The sequence below is a fragment of the Lepisosteus platostomus genome, unplaced genomic scaffold (genome assembly GCF_059453375.1).
Source record: "Lepisosteus platostomus isolate fLepPlt1 unplaced genomic scaffold, fLepPlt1.hap1 Scaffold_49_H1, whole genome shotgun sequence".
In the NCBI taxonomy this organism is placed as follows: Eukaryota; Metazoa; Chordata; class Actinopteri; order Semionotiformes; family Lepisosteidae; genus Lepisosteus; species Lepisosteus platostomus.
The window spans coordinates 518457-541712 of NW_028291669.1; the positions used below are offsets into that span (position 1 = coordinate 518457).

The following is a 23256-nucleotide window of genomic DNA, read 5'->3' on the forward strand; positions in this document are numbered from 1 at the left end:
CACACCACACAGCCGCCAGCGCACCTCACTGTGCCAGGCCACCGCTGCGTCACACAGCTGAAAGCGCACCTCACCGTGCCAAGCCACCACTGCGTCACACAGCTGCCAGCACACCTCACCGTACCAGGCCACAACTGCGTCACACAGCTGCCAGTGCACCTCACTGAACCCTGCCACAGCTGCGTCACACATCTACCAGCGCACCTCACCATGCCCAGCCACCACTGCATCACACAGCTGCAAGCGCACCTCAAAGTTCCCGGCCACTACTGAATCACACCACACAGGTGGCAGCGCACCGTACCAGACCACCACTGCGTCACACAGGTGCCAGTGCACCTCACCATGCCCGGCCACAACTTCATCATACAACTGCCAGTACACCTGACCGTGCAAGGCCACCACTGAGTCACACAGCTGCCAGCGCACCTCACCGTTCCAGGCCACCACTGCGTCACTCCACACAGCCGCCAGCGCACCTCACCATGCCAGGCCACCACTGCGTCACACCACACAGCTGCCAGTGCACCTCACCGTGCCAAGCCACCACTGCGTCACACAGCTGCCAGCACACCTCACCGTACCAGGCCACAACTGCGTCACACAGCTGCCAGCACACCTCACCGAGCACGGCCACAGCTGCATCACGCAGCTGCCAGCGCACCTCACCGTATTCTGCCACTACTGAATCACACCACACAGGTGGCAGCACACCGTACCAGACCACCACTGCGTCACACAGGTGCCAGTGCACCTCACCGTGCCCGGCCACCACTTCATCATACAACTGCCAGTACACCTGACCGTGCAAGGCCACCACTGAGTCACACAGCTGCCAGCACACCTCACCGTACCAGGCCACAACTGCGTCACACAGCTGCCAGCACACCTCACCGTATTCTGCCACAACTGCGTCACACAGCTGCCAGCACACCTCACCGTGCCAGGCCACCACTGCGTCACACAGCTGCCAGCGCACCTCACCATACCAGGCCACCATTACGTCACACATCTGCCAACGCACCTCACCGTACCCAGCCACCACTGCGTCACACAGCTGCCAGCGCACCTCACCATACCAGGCCACCACTGCGTCACACAGCTGCCAGCACACCTCACCGTGCCCGGCCACCACTTCATCATACAACTGCCAGCACACCTAACCATGCAAGGCCACCACTGCGTCACACAGCTGCCAGCGCACCTCACCGTGCCAGGCCACCACTGCGTCACACAGCTGCCAGCACACCTCACAGTGCCAGGCCACCACTGCGTCAAACCACACAGGTGCCAGTGCACCTCACTGTGCCTACCAGCCACTGCATCACACAGCTGAAAGCACAACTCACCGTGCCAGGCCTCCACTGTGTCACACCACACAGCTGCCAGTGCACCTCAGCGTGCCAGGCACCCACAGAGTCACACCACACATCTGCCAGCGCACCTCACCGTGCCGGGCCACCACTGCGTCACACCACACAGCTGCCAGTGCACGTCAGCGTGCCAGGCCGCCACTGAGTCACACCACACAGCCACCAGCGCACCTCACCGTGCCAGGCCAGCACTGAGTCACGCCACACAGCCACCAGCGCACCTCACCGTGTCAGGCCACCACTGCCTCACACCACACTGCCACCAGCGCACCTCACCGTGCCCGGCCACCACTGCGTCACACCACACTGCCACCAGCGCACCTCACCGTGCCAGGCCACCACTGAGTCACTCCACACAGCCACCAGCGCACCTCACCGTGCCAGGCCAGCACTGAGTCAGGCCACACAGCCACCAGCGCACCTCACCGTGCCAGGCCACCACTGCGTCACACATCTGCTAACGCACCTCACCGTGCCAGGCCACCACTGCGTCACACATCTGCTAACGCACCTCACCGTGCCCAGCCACCACTGCGTCACACAGCTGCCAGCGCACCTCACCATAACAGGCCACCACTACGTCAAACCACACAGCCGCCAGTGCACCTCACCGTGCCAGGCCACCACTGAGTCACACCACACAGCCGCCAGCGCACCTCACTGTGCCAGGCCACCACTGCGTCACACAGCTGAAAGCGCACCTCACCGTGCCAAGCCACAACTGTGTCACACAGATGCCAGCACACCTCACCGAGCCCGGCCACAGCTGCATCACACAGCTGCCAGCGCACCTCACCGTACCCTGCCACAGCTGCGTCATACAGCTGCCAGCGCACCTCACCGTGCCAGGCCACCACTGCGTCACACAGCTGCCAGCAGACCTCACCCACCACTGCATCACACAGCTGCCAGCGCACCTCACCATACCAGGCCACCACTACGTCAAACCACACAGGTGCCAGTGCACCTCACTGTGCCCAGCAGCCACTGCATCACACAGCTGAAAGCACAACTCACCGTGCCAGGACACCACTGTGTCACACCACACAGCTGCCAGTGCACCTCACCGTGCCAGGCCACCACTGCGTCACACCACACAGCTGCCAGTGCACCTCAGCCTGTCAGGCCGCCACTGCGTCACACCACACAGCCACCAGCGCACCTCACCGTGCCAGGCCACCACTGTGTCACACCACACAGATGCCAGTGCACCTCACCGTGCCAGGCCACCACTTCATCATAGAATTGCCAGCGCACCTCAAAGTACCCGGCCACCAATGCGTCACACCACACAGCTGCCAGCGCACCTCACCATGCAAGGCCACCACTGCATCACACACCTGCCAGAACACCTGAGCGTGCAAGGCCACCACTGCGTCACACAGCTGCCAGCGCACCTCACCGTGCCAGGCCACCACTGCGTCACACCACACAGCTGCCAGCGCACCTCACCGTGCCAGGCCACCACTGCGTCAGACCACACACAGCTGAAAGCGCACCTCACCGTGCCAAGCCACCACTGCGTCAAACAGCCGCCAGCACACCTCACCGTGCCAGGCCACCACTGCATCACACAGCTGCCAGCATACCTCACCGTACCAGGCCACCACTGCGTCACACAGCTGCCAGCGCACCTCACCATGCCAGCCACCACTGCGTCACACCACACAGCTGCCAGTGCACCTCACCGTGCCAGGCCACCACTGCGTCAGACCACACACAGCTGAAAGCGCACCTCAACGTGCCAGGCCACCACTGCATCCCACAGCTGCCAGCACACCTCATGTCTTGTTATGTGAAACTTTAATTCTCTTTTTAGTATTTTTTGAACATGGTCTTTTTTTCCCCCAATCAGAGGCTCACCACAATTCACGCTCAACCACATCACAGATCTACTACACACACCTCAGGATGGTGACGTCACTGCCTTTCATATGGAAACATTTTGACACCGCGCTCAACAATCTTAGGAAGATCACAAAACAAGCCTGCTAGCCTGGATTTTACCTAAAAAAATCACGCCCGGGAAAGTGAAGTACTGTAGCATTAACTAGCAAAGGTGTATTGCAGACATAGGCATAGTACGTAATACAGGCTTTATGAAATCTAATAATATTGTTTCGGCTGTGAATCCTTCTTCAGCTGTGAGGGTCTTCAGCTCATAATGAAACGCTTGGAGTTTGCAATGTACGGCGCTCTGAACGAGTTCAACTTTAATGCAGGAAAAATGGATTTCCCAGAAGCTATACTGATTCTTATGGAAGCCCGTTTCCGCCAGGGAGTAGAAAAAATGCGCCCTGGTATTCTCTGGGATGCAGTGCAGTTAAAACTGTTCACTGTTACTGACCATACTGCCTGCCTGCGGGCACTTTTCCTTTCCGTGGGGGAGGGTGGACTGTCTTTCATTAGAAGGTTAGCCTATTCTACTCGGAGAATGTAGAGGGGGTGGAAAGTTCCCGCGGTCATTTAATTAGTATTACAATTCGCACTGATTCCCTTGCGAAGATATGGACATAAGAATATTCGTGCGTGGTCAAAAAATGCCATAAAAACGACAAAATGAAGGCTGTGAAAACATTCACAATGTGCTGTATACACAAAGCACGTGTTCTCACAACTCGAGGAGGTTTTGTGAAAACTTTATATCGTCACACAAAATAAAGTTTTTTTGTTTACAAAGACGATTACAAAGAATGTGGACCACGGTAATACTTTGAGTTTACAGCTTGTCCAAGGTCATTCATTATTAATACTATTAGGGATATCTTCGGTAAAGACTGACAGCAGGAACATTCCTGTTCTTTACTCAGCAGCTTACTAAAAACAGGGTGTTCAAAACGTTTTTTTTACCCAGAAGAGTGACACAGCTTCGCGTTGTGAATCTGTTATTCCGTATTTACAAAGAAAGTGGAATACAGTAGTACTACCTGCTTTATAGATACATATTTTTAGATATTCAGATCCTTAAATTAATATCATTATTCATTTCTTTAGATACGTGATTCCATACTATATTCTCTATTACAAAACCAATAATTCCAGTCCTGAAATCTGATTGGCTGACACACATTCGAAGAACATACTGTAACACTTAGTTAACATGTCTGGTTTAGTTGAAGAATCGGCTAAGGTAAGTTTCAGGGTTTAATGGTGGGATGGCACCTGTGCTTTTTCCCCCAACCGCTAGAATATGATTTGCACAAAACCCAAAAGAAATACTGCACAGTTCAAGAACCTAGCAACTGTAAAATAAGCTTAAAAACAACTGAACTGAAATGCAAAAAAGTTCAGAGAAAGGCACAAAATATGTTTACTTGGGGTTTAAAAAATTAAAACTAACTAAAACATTCCAAACAGAAGCCGGCCTATCTTCTTTTCTTTGTACCTGATAAAGATGAGGATGGCTTTAAAGATACAGCTAAACTTTTGCAGAACCATTCAAGCGCATTGTTACTGTTTGCTGTAGAAGCCCAAAATATGAGAATCTCAAAATCTAAAAATCTCATGGCGTCAGAATGTACAACTTAAAAAAAATAAATAATAATAATAATAAACATTAATTTATATAGCGCCTTGAAAGGTGGCTTCTTAATAGAATGACAAAACCAACAACAATAAATAATACACAAGATCTGCATGATGACAATACACAGTTAGAGGAGACAGTAGATGGTGGTAATAAACACAGTGAGAGCAGAAGGATAAAGAACAGGGGTGAGTTCCCCGAAAACAACTAATCTTAGAGACTTTCAAGCAACTTTACGATGTACGTATGTACGTATGTAAACAATCGATTGACAATTCTTTCATTATATGGTGTCGGTTTTGGTCCTTCAGTGGGATGAAATAAAGTTGTGAAAAGGAATATGAAGTAAACTTGACATCATAGTTTAAGCAAAAGCATATAGATAGGCACAAAAAGGGACCTTATTGTTTCTAAGAGCAAAGAAAAGAAATGACTGACATGCCGTAAAAGAAAACCAAGATTAACTGCGTGGACAGTGTATGCGTCCCGCACGACGTCCTTGATTTAAAGCAATATTTTTTGGCGCGCTGCCATAGTTAAGAATCAATATTTCATGAGAAAAATTATTTATTTTATTTTATTTATGTTATTTAGAGTTATTGGGTGTACTGGAACTCAATGGAAACATTAACTACTAAGCTTGGCATGTGTCACTCAACAAATACAGGACCTATAATCAAATTTAAAAACAAGTAGATCTAAGCTTTACCGTCAACAATCACGACAGAACATCAAACGGTGTTGAACTACGCGGTATCGACCGCGGGTTTGGGTACGGAATGGAGCAGGCGTGGGACTCAGGACTGGGGCTGAACAACACATTTATTAACTCGAATCGGGAAAGGTACACACACAGGGACAGGGGTTACAGCGCTGCACCTTCACTAACACACACACACACCTGAAGGGAAGAGACTGTATCCCAGCCTCCGTCCCGCTATACAGTCCGGTAGAACCCAGGTGCTGTTCTCAGCCCGCCTTGCGTGCGCAGGACTAAAGCGCCCTGCGTGGCGCTACATTATAAATACATGTTAGGCCCAATGATTTCACTTAAATAATGCATTGCTGCATTTCATACTGAAAATAATATCATCTAGTCAAGTATAAAAATGAATATGAAATATACCCAGGATGACTCATAAATTCATCACTGTATAAATAAATGTTCTTTTTTCGAATTTCCTCTGACACAGTACAACACAATATCAAAGTCCTTCATATAAACTCTTAGTGTCCTGTATTCCCAGAGGATGCCCCTGCCGTGAAGTGACTGTGCTCTGTCTGGCGATCTCTGGCGCTCAGGGTGGGCAGGAGGAGGCCAGTTTAAGAAGCACTTAGTGATGAACGAGCGGGTCGGGGAGCACGTAGATGACGAAGGATTTAACGTGCTACTTCAGTTACGATGGGTTTTGGGAAACACTCGTCAATTAACGATCGAGCTTAAGAGCGAGTTTACGATGTTCTTAGCGCTACGATGCTTTCGGGAAACAGAATCATAATATCTAGAAGGATTACCATATATAAAAATAGAAAGAATGATATATGATATATACAAGTAATTATATCATATCATATATTATTAACACCATACCCACCATCTATGTACATTCACATGACCACACATATCAGATCAATATCAAATCAATCACAATGATTAGAATGCGCGCAGAAATCGCCCCTTTCTCTTCCCATCTTTCAGCACATTATACGTCCTCTCCACGATACAAGCCGATATCCGTTATCTTACTCTACAATGCACCTTTTCCCGTGTTGTACGTTAACATTTGGTTCATAAAATCGACACACCTGAAATACTAAATAAGAAAGAAAACAATTATAACACAACGGATGACAGAGCCTCTAGAACAGAAAACCCGTTGGCGTCACACACGCTGAATGTCTCTCTCTCTCCTGCTCAGCAAAACACAACATGTGGGTCAACACCGTGTGAGGCATTAAACATCACCTTCGTGCATTACCGCGATTCATCTGGCACACAACTGTACCACTACAGAAATAATATATATATATAATGTCGCCACACGAATCTGTAATGAAAATAAAATTAAAAATGCCGCTGGCGTCTCACCCGACTGGCGGCCACAGCGCGTCTGAGGGCTCCCCAGAGAAACGAGCCGCCTGTGACCCCAGGGGCACCTTCACAAACCCCAAGGGCTGTCGCAAAGCCAACTCCATACAGAAAAACGGAACTCATCTGGGGGAAGTTCACAAAATAAAATAAAATAAAAGATGACATCATATAACCACGGCTCAACGCAGCTGGCTACACGTGTGAGAAGGTGCAGTACTTGAAGTGCGCTGGGCAAACTTCCGAGGTCAAATTCTTCCAGCACGGTTGTACCTTTAAAGCGGAGACGACGGCACCGAAATTTTTTGGCGCGCCTTCTCTTTAAAGCCCTGGCCAAACATGAAGACAGTACGTACAGTTATAATTCAAACGGAATTAAAAACTACACATCCCAGTTACCATGGTGGTGCTTGTGATCATTGCGTTTAACCAACGAAACAGGGCGAAAAATCAGTCACATGACTTTGGGGCAGAGTTTCGAAAGCTTAACTTATCAGCAACAAAGCGAAATTTACACGATAGGCTACCTCAAACTGTCAGTTACACGACTGTGTATGTCGCTTAAGCCACTCCTATTTGGCATTTTAGTTATGGAGGCGAGAAGACGCCCCCCGGGTGCCTGATTTGCCGCCATCTTTAACCGCTTCGTGTCCAAATCGCAGTAGCTACGCGTACGAAATAAAGTTCATCCCAGCTACAAAACATATATATTTTTGTGGTAAGAGGGAGCAAAACATCAGTATTTACTGCTATTAATTAGTGTACGATTTATAGTTGAAATCTGAGCCTAAATATAAAGTTAAAATCTCGACAAAGCAATGTAGGAAATACAGAGAAAATAAATCCTTTCTGACATCTAAAATCAGTTTCGATCAAGGTCTCTAAAACGAACAAGAAAAAGAGGATTTTCGGAGGGCAATTACGCTGTATTTATATAGAATAAGTGATTTATGAGCAATCTAATTTCTTGTTCGTTTAAAACAGTGAAATGTCAGCTGCAAAAGATCGCCCCAGAAACAGCACTCTCTCTGCCTGTCATAGACGTTCAGGAAAGGCTGAATGAAGTCGTGGTGATCAATAATAACAGTTGTAGGACAAGAAACAAAAGATAGTGAAAACTTAAGATTTTTAAGGCTAGAACTCAAATTCATTCTACAAATTAAGGCAAATGAAAATTCAGGACGTTAAAGTGCTAGAGGTGTAAAAAAATACAAAAATGCACATGAGCAAAAAGTTTTAGAAATTGAGCAAACAGAATAAAAGCCATGCCTATAGTGCAGAAGAGGGATGCAGGAACACTTGCTTAGATATACAACAACATTATTTTATTAAACCTTTACAATTTCTTGCATTAGTAATTATCTTTTCGCATACCCCAGCTTGCTCTCCATGAGATACACAGACACACAGATGAAAGAGATAGGGAGAGAGCCTGTGGTCAGAGTACAGGGTCAGCCATTGTACAGCGCCCCTGGAGCAGTTGGGGTTAAGGGCCTTGCTCAGCAGCCCAACGGAGTAGGATTCTTCTGCTGGGTGCGGGATTTATTGTTAAATTATTACTTTAAATGAATACTTTGAGTTACTGAAACAGCCCGCTAATAAAATTGTCGCAATTTTGTTCTCGTTTGGAAGAGAGAATCAAAAATGAGACATAATGATGGTTTCCGGCTTAGACCTTTAAAGGTACCCCCATCACGGAAGAATTTGACCTCGGAACGTTTACCCAGCGTAATATTGTATTTCATTTCACTTTGACCGATTGTCTTTAAATCAATTGTTGTCAGAATATCCCCACCTCCAAACAAGAACAAAATTGCAACGATTTTATTAACTGGCTGTTTCAGTAACTTAAAGTACATATTTAAAGTAATAATTTAACAAGATATGTAAATGTTTTAAGATATGTATATGTTGTGAATGTCTGTAGATTGTATCTTATGATTTAAATACTTTTATTTTTTCACAATCTGGCAATGCCAGACAGAATTCAAATGGCCTTGCAGATCAGAAAATCAAGGAACAAAACAATTATTGCGCCCAGCTCCTCAATGGGATAGCTTTAACTTGCTAATGCGTTGGTGTAACAGTCCGGGTGTGGCAAGCTTCTAATGTCTCCAGACTTCGCGAAAGGAACCCGTCTTTCATAGGCACTCTTTCCCCTAGTTTAACAGTCTGTCCAGAAACAAAACATTCCTGTTAAACAAGAGGAATGTAAAACAAATTGTACAAAAGTAAAAAACAATTACTTTTTGACAATGAAAACTGGTGTGTATCTCTCTCTTTGCTGGCGCGCGGGCGCGGTGGGGTGCTGTACCACCCGCACAGAACATTAAAGTGTCCCTTTCCATTCAATGGGTGTCTGAGTTGCTGTGTCCTATCTTCTGACAGTCGCTGTTGTGAATGTCTGCAGAGTGTATCTTATTTTTAGCATTGTAGCGCTTTCGCCCTGGGGGGCGGCTGAAGAACACCCGGCTGGGGTGCGCGGTGAGGGGCAGGACAGGAGTGGTCAGGGCGGGGTTTAGGTAGGCCGCTGACTATTGCAGCTGCCACACAGTGAAAGGGGCATACGGGCTGGGGAGATTGCCCGTTTTCCATGTAAATAGTTCCCTGGTTCCGCACCCCTCTCTCCCTCCCTCTCCAGATACAGCTGTATGAGCTCCACCAGTCAGGACAAGAGGCTCTACTGAACGCACAGAGGGGTGGTAGAGGGGAACAAGTTGCAAGCCGTGGGGTTGAAGCTGATACCCTGGATCCTCTCCAGACACAGCTGTATGAGCTCCACCAGTCAGGACAGGAGGCTCTACTGTACACAGAGAGGGGCGGGAGGGGGGAACAAGCTACCCAGCCATGGGGTTGAAGCTGATACCCTGGATCCTCTCGAGACACAGCTGTATGAGCTCCACCAGTCATGAAGGAATGCTCTACTGTACACAGAGGGGGGCAGGAGGGGGGAACAAGCTGCCCAGCCGTGGGTTTGAAGCTGATACCCCGCTTGATCCTCTCCAGATACAGCTGAATGAGCTCCACCAGTCAAGACAGGAGGCTCTACTGTACACAGAGAGGTGCAGGGGGGGAAACAAGCTGCATAGCCATGGGGTTGACCCTGATACCATGGATCCTCTCCAGACACAGTTGTATGAGCTCCACCAGTCAGGACAGGAGCCTCAACTGTACAGAGAGAGGTGCGGGAGGGGGGAACAAGCTGCCCAGCCGTGGGGTTGACGCTGATACCCTGGATCCCCTCCAGACACAGCTGTATGAGCTCCACCAGTCAGGACAGGAGGCTCTACTGTACACAGAGAGAGGCGGTGGGGAGAACAAGCTGTAACCCTGGCTTCTCACACAAACCTTAAAATCACGTAATAGGTTTATTCCATGCTGAAAAAAAGAAGAAAGAATACACATTCCATAGGAATCAGTGCCTTTATATAGCGCCTTTAAAGGTGGCTTCTCAAAGCGCCTTATGGGATAAAAACAACAAAAACAAAAACAATATTGTTTTCCATTGCACTTTGACAGATCATCTTTAAATCAATTGTTGATTTAAAGTTTGACAGTAAATGTTTATATTGTAAAGCATACAGCCGCCATTTCTTTCTAAAAATTAAAACAATTGTTTGCGCAGTCTAAGAGGGGGGGGGGTCTGCTGACAATCCCCCATACACTCAAGTGAAATATTAATAACCCCAATGTAAACAGCGTATTTACAATTTGTTGATAATAAAAATGTTAAGTTCTCTAAGACTTTGTGATACTTTACCCAGGGAGCTGTGTAAGCATGCGTGGTGACTATTCATTGTTATTAAAAAATGACTTAGATTCGAACATGTTGTGATATTTAGAAATATAAAAAGTCAATTAATTGTCCATAATATTGCTATTTTATTTTTTCAAAGAAATGCTTGTTAAAAGAAAAGTCATGGCACAGGCTGGATTTGAACAGCCAACCTCTCGCTTACAAGTTCAGCACATGAATAGAATTATATCATTATTAATTTCTTTAGATATGCGATTCCATATTATATTCCCTATTAATCAAATTCTAAAAGTATGCTTGTTTGCTCCTGTATTGAGCGTATTTGCAGAAAAGCTTAAAATTACCACTTTTTATACACACGTTATTTCACATGTTAGTTTAAGACTTCGATGCTTAATATTGTTTAGGGAGAAATGGAATACTGGTGTGTATTTTTGTACCGAGACCAGCCATATACAGTTTACATACTGTAATACTGTATATTTATGTTCCAAAATTAATATCATTTATGGCCTTCACACGCGTTATGCTCCTATTCTTTTTATGCTCAGCTACTAAGATTTCCCTTCAGTGGTAAAATTCCATATAAATATTTAATACTTAAACAGGCACAGTAAAGACATTAAATATAGATATACATACTGTATACAGTACAGTTTGCATACAGTAATATGTTTATGTTCTTAAATCAATATCTCTTATGAGCATGCAAAAGGCATGGTGAATTGGAGATTCTCAAAAATGACTGTACTTTGCATGATTGGAAACAAATGCTTGATTGGATCAACGAAATGCTGTGGTGTTACTTTTACAAAGACGGTCAATGAAAAAAAGAATGTGGACCAGGGCAATACTTTGAGTTTACAGCTTCTCCAAGGTCATTCATTAGAACATGTGGTATTATGAGGTACTATGCGAGAATACACGGTATTAATATGGTAACTTGTGTTACACCGCGATAAGCACACCGCTTCTGGGAAAACTGGCCTCAACACTGTATTGGATAAGGCACTTAGAAAACAGATTCATGCGTGGACCACAGCAATGTCCCGTTACTGAGAGCCAGCAATCAACGGATGTGTCTGATCGTGAATGGTTTTCCCTGTTGTTTGTTGTATTACTCGGTGTTGCATTTTAAGCTGTGCATGAGGCAGGACCCGGAGGCTGCTGCTTCTGCTGGGATTGAGGAAGAGCTGAGCGCCATGTAAGGCAAAGACACTGCGTTCCACTTTATCAGGTGCCTGGAGTGTAAGAGCTGCAGATAATATTGAGTCACATTAATCCCAACATATTTCAAATATTATGAAAATTAAATAAATTAAATCAAATAACTTTCATTAAAAAAATCAATCACACTTTACCTTGCTTTTTCAGTTGTTTTAAAGGAAAATTGATGCAGAGAATGTGTGAATACTACTTTTTGATGGTTCCAAGGCCAATGTGACCTGTTCTATTGCCTGCTAATTGTACGTTCCAGGTTGAACAATTATTTTTAGGAGGTCAAGGTGTATGAATGATAAGAACAGCTTGAAATTTATTTTCACGGTCGACACACATTTTCGCAAAGGAAAAAAACTGAAATAACCACAGTTACGCAAACACCAGTCCACCAAAAAAAAATCATTTTATTAAAACAAGGTAACATTTTTTATATCATCATACGGATGAAATGTGCTAAATATATTTCTAAAAAGAAAAAGCAGGACGTGAGTCGTGAGCCAAGATCATGACTCTTTTACTCTTCTTCACATCAGTTTTCATCTGTGAGGAGGAGGAGGAGGGCGGCTCCTGATGTGCTGACACTTGGGGATGTGCCTCTGTGCCGGCCTGGGGGCAAAGCGCCGGCCGCAGCGAGGGCAGGGCACGTAGTCGGGGTTTGGATTCGCGGGGGGCTGGGGCAGGTTCACAACCTTCCCTCCTTGCGTGATCACCTGCTGCACCTCCCTGGCCTGTTTGATGCTCCGAATGAAATCCTCGTGCTTCTGCCTCCAGTTGTTCTTTCTCAGCTGGGAACAGGAAATGAAACCAATGAAACAGCTTCCAGAAAAAGTCCAGACTAGCACTGCGTAGACAGTCTGGTCGCAAACCATTCACAAGGCAAGAAAATATCAATACAGTAATAATGTAGCTTTCTGGGCCTACCTTTCATGTCATTGGGTAGAGAGTACAATTTAGTTATGGTTTTGTTTCCCGTGAGTGCTATTTGCTTGATATCTCATGTAGATTTTTACAACAGAATTCAGAAGTGACTAAGACCCATTTATTCTGTCTGGCAAATGTGCCTTTGCGGCAGTTTTTCAGAAGAGTACTTCATAAAACACTTATTTATTGTTTACATCGATTTATAAGCTGAGTCTGACTCTAGGAGAAAACAAGGGAAGCTTGGAAAGAGTTTAAGGATAGCCCTTACCACGATTGGCGGTCTAACCTTCTTCTTATGGATGTATGTCTCCAGTTCTGTTCCCTTGGCCCTGTGCTTGAAAGAGTCAAAAACCTTCCTCTTTGAATTCTGAAGCTTCTTGCAGATCTTGCTGTGTTTCTCCAACCTTTCTACAGCAAACTTCCTGTGACACAGTTCACAGGGCACCAGCTGAGGGTTTCCACTCTGGCTATTCTCATATGGAAATTGCTCAGCGGTAGGGCACATCAGACTTGTAGGGGACAAATATCTGTTTTCCACTGACAGAGTTTGTTCATCCAGACATGCGGTGTTATTTCTGAAGTGGGCCTGCGCGGCCTGTGCCGCTGACACGTCACTTTCAGGGAGCCTTGCTTTCTTGAGGTTCTTTCTCCTTCCACAGGGGACGTCGTCTAGCCCACGGCTGCAAGGGCTCACTTGACGTCTCTCCTGATGGGAAAGCGCAGAGGGAAAGTGCGATTCTGCGCATCCGCCGTCTTCCATTGGAGAACCATAATCAAGGTTGTCTCCTTTGAAAGGAAGGGCTTTCCTTGGAGTGAAGGCTTTTTGCTTCTCCATTCTGCAGGTCAGAAGAGGCACGGCCTTAGAGCGGTGCTTGGCCCACGGTCCTCTGGGGCGAAGCTCGCTCTGCCTCGCCTGGAGTGTCTTCCTTCGGGTCAGGAGTCCTCTATTTTCCCTTCCGGCCACCTCTCTGGAGTCTTCCATCTCTCTCTGAACCATCCTCAGCTCCTCCTGAGCTCTAAAGAGCTTCGCCTGCATCATGGCCTCCTTCTGGCGAATCTCGTCCTTCATCATGGCCTCCTTCCGGCGCATCACATCCTGCAGACTGGCCTCCCTCCGGCGATGCTCCTCCTTCAGCGCGGCCTCTGCCTCGGCCACTTTTCGTAGCTCCTCTTGCAACTGAAAGTGCTCCTTCCCATTGGCATGAGAAGGGCATTGCCCTGGAGGGGTCGCCACCATGGGGAGGACAGTCCTGTCCTGAGGTTTGCGTACTCTTGAGCCCCTCCTGCCCGGCCTCTCGCAGGGCCTCTCATGACCATCCTGAGGCGGGGTGGGGGCAAACAAGGAATCACTCTGTGCGTCCGGGCGGTCCACAGCCCGAACCTCACCAGGGCCGGAGACTTTCCTGTTACCCATAGGCTTCAGGGGGTAAGACCGATCATACCCCACAATGTTCTTCTCGGGGCCCTGTTGGGCTTGGAAGCGATAGCTGTTCCCCATCTTCTTCTCCGCAGCGTATTTGACATATTGGAAACATTTTCTCATCTTCTGTAGAGCTGCCTCCTGCCGCCGATTGTACATGGCGATCATTTTTTTCTCCTTTTCCTGCATCAGTTTCTCTTGGAAGGTGTCCTTCAGAAGCTGTATCTTGGGAGGCGGGCAGTATGTGGAGATCAGATCCTGTTGCCTTAAGGGCGCGGGTCGATTCGAGTCTGTGTCCTTCGGGGAGGGGGACAGAGCACCAGGCTTAGGACTGGGCTCCATTGGCAAATGAGATATGAGCTTTGTTTCCCAGGTATCTGGAAAAGGCAAAAATGGCAAATAAATGATATCCTGCACAGTCTAGTATGGTCTAATAGAAAAGAATAAAAAAAAACAATTCAGGAAATACACAACTTTTTAATATTAAACCTAATGGTGTTGAATGCTGCATGCTGACTCAGTAGGAGACAGATCCTAAACATAAACATTATAATAAACATTTGTTTCCCAAATAACGTTCTCAATGTTCAGAATGCTTAAAGTCATGAGCTTTTTTAAAAATGTTTAACTGAAACCTGGAAATGTGCTATTTCATTTCAAAGCTTGTATTATATCTATGATATAAATGTTTTTTTATATAAAATTAACCCATTATGCAACAGGGGTTTGAGCAAAAGTCACTGTGAATAAGGGAATTTATCAATATTAATTAGCCGTTTCACTACATTATAGATAGCTGAAGGATTATGATACAGTATATCGATTTCGCTACAAATTGACAAGCATATTTGATGACACTTACCAAACAAGTTTTAAACAGCGGAGAAATAGTTCACCACGACGATAGCAATGCAATGTTTGACTGCATCTCCCTATGTGATATATCTGTATTTGGGTATATACAGATCACGTAATTCAGGGAGCACTGTTACGTCAGGTCACCAACCATTATTACGACGGTCATATGTCATAGAGCTCCTTAGGATGTTTGTATAATCTTTATCCAAATTTTCATATGGCCGCAGTTACGGCGTTTATTTTACAGTTAATGTAACAGGGTGTCATTATATTTTTCTGTCTTTATGGTGGCAGACCACTTAAATAAATCTGAGTAGGCGGTTTCTACAAGTGGGTCAGATAAAATATTAAATATACAGTAAAAGCTCACACCTATTCATACCCTTTATGTACTGTATATCTACAATTACGTATACTACGTATACAGTTATCGTATACTATAATACGATAACTACCATTACAAAATGTCTCCCTTTTGATTTGAAGTGGTTCTTTTAAATAAGTAAATTGCAATCACTTAGCCTACATCTGAGCTCCTAATTCATCGCGACGACGGACTGAGACTCCAGTTGGATTTGTGAGAAGTAAAGGGGTGTGCCTGTTTTAAAACCGATTCATACGTCTTAAACACATGGACATAGATAGCAGTCTGTGTTATATAATTTATCTTTTTATTTTATTTAAATTTAAGTATCACATACACATTTTCAAAGTAACTGTACCCCTTTTAATTATGATCCCCATCGCTCACAGCTCCGAAGGTGAGACGAGGGCTACTTCAGATGGGATTTCCAATATTTCTCTCTTAGCTTGTATACCGGTGGAAAGGAGAGGGGTCTTAAAACGTGTTGATAGTAAGATTGGGATGTATTTGCAGTCTAGATATAGTTTTTTTAATGTTCGGAGCCGCCACAGATTCATTTTCTTACGACTGCTTTTCTGGATGACAATGACAATGCAAACGATGGTGTTAAGGCGAGGCTGTGCCTTAAGGCTCTTCTGCTTACAATGTTCAGCGCGTAAATCGCAAACGAGCGCCTCTCTTACGATTAAAATGCAGAAAATAAGACCACGAGATTTAAACCTACGGCTTACAAATTTATGCGTAAACACTAAAACCGTATCTTTAGCAAAACTGGCGAGACAATGTGTTTTATCATTTAAAAAAGTACTGGAAAATAATTAAAGGTTATCACGATAAACAGAGGTTACTGATCTACTACTGTACGCTGTGACCAAAAATGAGAGTCCCCCGATCCTCGCAGCCTTCATGCTTTGGTCTTGGCCTGGCCGTTTTTTTTAAGATAATGGGGTCAAGTTAAGAAATTATGCAAGTTTCTAATCAAATCCAAGGGCGCCCCGATCTCCTAAACATCTTTAGAAGGCCGACGGACCACACTGCACGGTCCGGGTCCGGGCCCTGACCCGGTTCTGGATAATGCCAGCTTAAAGTGAAAAATTCTACTGTACATATTATGTTTCTTATTATGGTATATATGTATAATGTGGCGCGACCGCTTCACGAAGCTAGAAAGAAAGTTATCCGCCATTTTTATTTTACCTGCAATTGAATTTGCCATTAAAATCACGATTAATACCGCAGCTGCTAAATTACTTACCTAAAAGCGTTCAGATACAAAAGCACTTGAGCTGTAATGTTTATATACTGTTGGCCCGATGACCTACTTCAAGAAGAATTGTTACATAGACCGCCAAGGACTGTCATCACACTTTACGTCATAAAGCGCTTTAAAACTTTTGACAAGTTCAACACCTCATATTTTGTACTGTTTATCATGGTAAAAGCAACTCAAAGCAATTCTAAAAATGATCGAAAGGTAAAAATACAAGCTTATACGAGCTGTCGTTTTAACATTTATAACATATATTTAAACAAAACATATATAATCTATTTTAATAAAATAGAAAAGTGTTCTTAGTCTTCACTTAAAAGCTGTTAGAAGCTGCCTTTCTGACAAGAGAGTTCTGTGAGTTCCACAGTCTCAGTGCATTAAAGTCAAAACCAGTTGCTTTTTATTTCCTGTTTTACGACAGAGCAAGGAGGGTGTCCACAGACCACTGTGCACCTGCAGACTGATATGGGGGGTAAAAAGTCTAGAAGTTAGTAAATAAGATTTTAGCACATGTTCTAAAACAAACCGGACACCTGTACAGTGATGCCAACACAGCGCTCTGAGCTCCTTCTTTGAGTTAAATCCTAGAATCTGCATTTTTTACAAGTTGTTGCTATGGCAGAGCATGACCAGAGCATAACAGAAACCACCCATTTTCTAACCGCTTCATCCAATTCAGGGTCAGGTGGTCAGGGGGTCGGGGGGCACGGGGGAGCCAGAGCCTCAGAAAGTAATAAGCAGGAGATACCTGGGACTGGATGGTAGTCCAATGCAGGGAAGACACAGACACTCACCAATTATCCCAGAAGCCAATTAACCTACCAGTAGTTCTTTGAACTGTGGGAGGAAGCCGGAGCACCCAAAGCAAACTCATGCAAACATGGGGAGAACATACAAGCTCCATACAGATAGCACCCCAGGTCCAGAAGTGTACCCAGGGCCTCAGCACTGTGAGCTAGCAATGCTAAACGCTGGGCTACTGTGCCTAATTTCTAGGCATCAGGTGATCAATCAGGTAGTGTTTCTCAGATAAAAGGACACCAGTTATTTAGTATGAGATTCAAATTGACCTCAGAACAAAATATAACTTATGTTATATAACTTATATAGAACTTACTACAGCATAACTGTCTTATTTGTAGAAAATATTAACAGCATGCCTATTAAACATACAGTATCTAGCAATCAGCGATCAAAATAAAAACATTTCCAAACATGGAAACTGCCCAGTTAATGAAGCATTTCAAAGACATTAATCTATTCAATAATTACAGTTTCAAGTAGATAACAGATTTATATTCAGATTACGAAAGTATCATAACAACGGCTGCTTGTGTAAGGAATCCATGAATACCACTGTACATGAGAAATTCACACCTATTTGTAATCAATACACAAAATCCTATTGAATTTCAGGTACTTGTTTATTCAGCATTGCTTGACTCCGCGGACTCCTTGTTGTTTCAATATTCTAGCAATAGGACTAATCGCCAATACAGTGCCGTTGTAATCTATTCCTTCTGCCAGCAGAGGACGGTATTCGCACAGTCAGTTCAGGATAAGATACGGTCCTCGCAGTTCACAGTACAACTGGCCACAGCCGTACTCGGAATATGCTCTCGATAACCTCGTTTAGTTTAAGAACGGCCGTATTTCATATCAACCCACAGATGCATTGCATAAACACTAGAATTCTGGTTGTATTTAAATTGACCTTATACGTTTTGGATTATGTTTAACCTTCTTCAATTTCTTTAACCATATTTTGAGATGATTACGTTTACAGAAGCAAATATTATTCAGTGCTTTTTCTTCACTCCTTTAATCAAACCCACATTTCTTTAAGGAGGGCCATTGTGAAACTCCCCAAAGTGAGCTGAATTAATCTTTTATTCTTCACACCTGCGAAGTTATTCCTTCATTGTGTAATATGAAGGCCTTTCATTATTCACGTATACTACAACATCTGAAAATAATGGGTCTTGAAATAGTTGAATGAAAGAAAATCCTGAATAACTCCTCCAAATGCGTGTTACACTTTCATCAGGTACACACACTTTGAATGTGATGAACTATAAAAAGTTATTTTAACCATACCCAATGGAGCTCGGGAGTGCGATTGCATACACAATCATGTTTTCAGTGTTTGGACATCAGCCGTACATCAGAACAATCATTTCACTAACACAGCTCCATGTTGAGTGACTTCCCTCCAAAAACACAAAGTCACTTTCCCTTAGCAATTATTGCATGGACTTAAATTATCTGCCTTCTGCATCAAGCCCTGTATGATATACTGTACAAAGCCAAGCTTTGGGATAGTGCTTTGTTTGGATCCTTGTCTTGATCCTTTTGGATCCCAGGCTGCTCATTTGCAAATGAGTTTTGACATTAATTATAGTGACTATAGCAATGAGGTGGGACTGTGGTTCACAGAGCTGGGGTCCTGGGTTCAATTCCTGGGGTGCAGTCTGGATGGAATTGTATGTTCTCCCTTCATTTGTGTGGATTTCTTCCAGGTGCTCCAGTTTCTTCCCATAGTCCAAAGACATACAGTACTAGTAGGTTAAGGTGGAACTACAGTCCCAATTTTGCAGACACAAAAGTATTTAATTTCAGTCACAAAATAAAATCATTGACATTATAGAAAAACTTTACAAACTCAAAATTGAGCACAAAATCATGAATTTTGTGAAAGGACTGTAAGTTACGCCATGTTGTAACAAATTCGCATTCAAGTTCCACACAAATTGCGATGTGATGCAGCCCTTCCTGCTCACTAATCACTGTAATGACTAATGCAATGTGATGTAGGAGAGAAAGGGTATAGGTTATGCAGCAAACATTTCACTGCAAAAAACGTTCCATTCCAAGGTTCTTTATGCAGAGTTAACAATGTAGTATTATTTATTGGCAAAAACGTAAAAAAGTTGAGAGTTATATTTCCATTGGATTAAACGAGATGTATTCACAAGCCTGCTCCTTTACAATGTCATAGGGCCACAACAGATTATAGGAAGTTTTGCTGCCTCGTTCTGAATCGCAGAACATGGTAATTCTTTAACCTTGAAATGTAGTCTATTTTGTGATGTAATGATGCAATGTCCCTTTACTGAGAGCCAGCAATCAACGGATGTGTCTGATCGTGAATGGTTTTCCCTGTTGTTTGTTGTATTACTTGGTGTTGCATTTTAAGCTGTGCATGAGGCAGGACCCGGAGGCTGCTGCTTCTGCTGGTGCTTCTGCTGGGATTGAGGAAGAGCTGAGCGCCATGTAAGGCAAAGACACTGCGTTCCACTTTATCAGGTGCCTGGAGTGTAAGAGCTGCAGATAATATTGAGTCACATTAATCCCAACATATTTCAAATATTATGAAAATTAAATAAATTAAATCAAATAACTTTCATTAAAAAAATCAATCACTCTTTACCTTGCTTTTTCAGTTGTTTTTAAGGAAAATTGATGCCGAGAATGTGTGAATACTGCTTTTTGATGGTTCCAAGACCAATGTGACCTGTTCTATTGCCTGCTAATTGTACGTTCCAGGTTGAAAAATTATTTTTAGGAGGTCAAGGTGTATGAATGATAAGAGAAAAACTGAAATAACCACAGCTACGCAAACACCAGTCCACCAAAAAAAAATCATTTAATTAAAATAAGGTAACATTTTTTTTTCATCATCATACGGATGAACTGTGCTAAATGTGTTTCTAAAAAGAAAAAGCAGGACGTGAGTCGTGAGCCAAGATCATGACTCTTTTGCTCTTCTTCACATCAGTTTTCATCTGCGAGGAGGAGGAGGAGGGCGGCTCCTGATGTGCTGACACTTGGGGATGTGCCTCTGTGCCGGCCTGGGGGCAAAGCGCCGGCCGCAGTGAGGGCAGGGCACGTAGTCGGGGTTTGGATTCGCGGGGGGCTGGGGCAGGTTCACAACTTTCCCTCCTTGCGTGATCACCTGCTGCACCTCCCTGGCCTGTTTGATGCTCCGAATGAAATCCTCGTGCTTCTGCCTCCAGTTGTTCTTTCTCAGCTGGGAACAGGAAATGAAACCAATAAAACAGCTTCCAGAAAAAGTCCAGACTAGCACTGCGTACACAGTCTGGTCGCAAACCATTCACAAGGCAAGAAAATATCAATACAGTAATAACGTAGCTTTCTGGGGCCACCTTTCAGGTCATTGGGTAGAGAGTACAATTTACGTAGTTATGGTTTTGTTTCCTGTGAGTGCTATTTGCTTGATATGTAGATTTTTACAACAGAATTCAGAAGTCACTAAGACACATTTATTCTGTCTGGCAAATGTGCCTTTGCGGCAGTTTTTCAGAAGAGTACTTCATAAAACACTTATTTATTGTTTACATTGATTTATAAGCTGAGTCTGACTCTAGGAGAAAAAAAGGGAAGCTTGGAAAGAGTTTAAGGATAGCCCTTACCACGATTGGCGGTTTAACCTTCTTCTTATGGATGTATGTCTCCAGTTCTGTTCCCTTGGCCCTGTGCTTGAAAGAGTCAAAAACCTTCCTCTTTGAATTCTGAAGCTTCTTGCAGATCTTGCTGTGTTTCTCCAGCCTCTCTACAGCAAACTTCCCGTGACACAGTTCACAGGGCACCAGCTGAGGGTTTCCACTCTGGCTATTCTCATATGGAAATTGCTCAGCGGTAGGGCACATCAGACTTGTAGGGGACAAATATCTGTTTTCCACTGACAGAGTTTGTTCATCCAGACATGTGGTGTTATTTCTGAAGTGGCCCTGCGCGGCCTGTGCCGCTGACACGTCGCTTTCAGGGAGCCTTGCTTTCTTGAGATACTTTCTCCTTCCACAGGGGACGTCTTCTAGCCCACGGCTGCAAGGGCTCACTTGACGTCTCTCCTGATGGGAAAGCGCAGAGGGAAAGTGCGATTCTGCGCATCCGCCATCTTCCATTGGAGAACCATAATCAAGGTTGTCTCCTCTGATAGGAAGGGCTTTCCTTGGAGTGAAGGCTTTTTGCTTCTCCATTCTGCAGGTCAGAAGAGGCACGGCCTTAGAGCGGTGGTTGGCCCATGGTCCTCTGGGGCAAAGCTCGCTCTGCCTCGCCTCTATTTTCCCTTCCGGCCACCTCTCTGGAGTCTTCCATCTCTCTCGGAACCATCCTCAGCTCCTCCTGAGCTCTGAAGAGCTTCGCCTGCATCATGGCCTCCTTCCGGCGCATCTCATCCTGCAGGCTGGCCTCCCTCCGGCGATGCTCCTCCTTCAGCGCGGCCTCTGCCTCGGCCACTTTTCGTAGCTCCTCTTGCAACTGAAAGTGCTCCTTCCCATTGGCATGAGAAGGGCATTTCCCTGGAGGGGTCGCCACCATGGGGAGGACAGTCCTGTCCTGAGGTTTGCGTACTCTTGAGCCCCTCCTGCCCGGCCTCTCGCAGGGCCTCTCATGACCATCCTGAGGCGGGGTGGGGGCAAACAAGGAATCACTCTGTGCGTCCGGGCGGTCCACAGCCCGAACCTCACCAGGGCCGGAGACTTTCCTGTTACCCATAGGCTTCAGGGGGTAAGACCGATCATACCCCACAATGTTCTTCTCGGGGCCCTGTTGGGCTTGGAAGCGATAGCTGTTCCCCATCTTCTTCTCCGCAGCGTATTTGACATATTGGAAACATTTTCTCATCTTCTGTAGAGCTGCCTCCTGCCGCCGATTGTACATGGCGATCATTTTTTTCTCCTTTTCCTGCATCAGTTTCTCTTGGAAGGTGTCCTTCAGAAGCTGTATCTTGGGAGGCGGGCAGTACGTGGAGATCAGATCCTGTTGCCTTAAGGGCGCGGGTCGATTCGAGTCTGTGTCCTTCGGGGAGGGGGACAGGGCACCAGGCTTAGGACTGGGCTCCATTGGCAAATGAGATATGAGCTTTGTTTCCCAGGTATCTGGAAAAGGCAAAAATGGCAAATAAATGATATCCTGCACAGTCTAGTATGGTCTAATAGAAAAGAATAAAAAAAAACAATTCAGGAAATACACAACTTTTTAATATTAAACCTAATGGTGTTGAATGCTGCATGCTGACTCAGTAGGAGACAGATCCTAAACATAAACATTATAATAAACATTTGTTTCCCAAATAACATTTTCAATGTTCAGAATGCTTAAAGTCATGAGCTTTTTTAAAAATGTTTAACTGAAACCTGGAAATGTGCTATTTCATTTCAAAGCTTGTATTATATCTATGATATAAATGTTTTTTTATATAAAATTAACCCATTATGCAACAGGGGTTTGAGCAAAAGTCACTGTGAATAAGGGAATTTATCAATATTAATTAGCCGTTTCACTACATTATAGATAGCTGAAGGATTATGATACAGTATATCGATTTCGCTACAAATTGACAAGCATATTTGATGACACTTACCAAACAAGTTTTAAACAGCGGAGAAATAGTTCACCACGACGATAGCAATGCAATGTTTGACTGCATCTCCCT

The 23256-nt window shown here is 44.8% G+C and overlaps 2 protein-coding genes across 2 annotated transcripts; both read right to left on the reverse strand.

Moving 5' to 3' along the window:
- Positions 1-2494: 2494 nt before the first annotated feature.
- On the reverse strand, positions 2495-15253 carry LOC148633071 (uncharacterized). The gene is made up of 3 exons (XM_088623814.1): positions 15170-15253; positions 13632-14684; positions 2495-2505 (listed from the first exon to the last, which is right to left on the reverse strand). The coding sequence occupies exons 2-3, from the start codon at positions 14647-14649 to the stop codon at positions 2495-2497; spliced, it is 1029 nt and encodes a 342-aa protein (XP_088479940.1). The 5' UTR covers positions 14650-14684; positions 15170-15253.
- Positions 15254-20426: 5173 nt separating this feature from the next.
- Positions 20427-23256, reverse strand: LOC148633072 (uncharacterized). Its single transcript, XM_088623815.1, has 3 exons — positions 23185-23256; positions 21233-22699; positions 20427-20829 (listed from the first exon to the last, which is right to left on the reverse strand). Exon 2 carries the CDS (start codon positions 22662-22664, stop codon positions 21825-21827), a length of 840 nt encoding a protein of 279 aa, XP_088479941.1. The 5' UTR covers positions 22665-22699; positions 23185-23256; the 3' UTR covers positions 20427-20829; positions 21233-21824.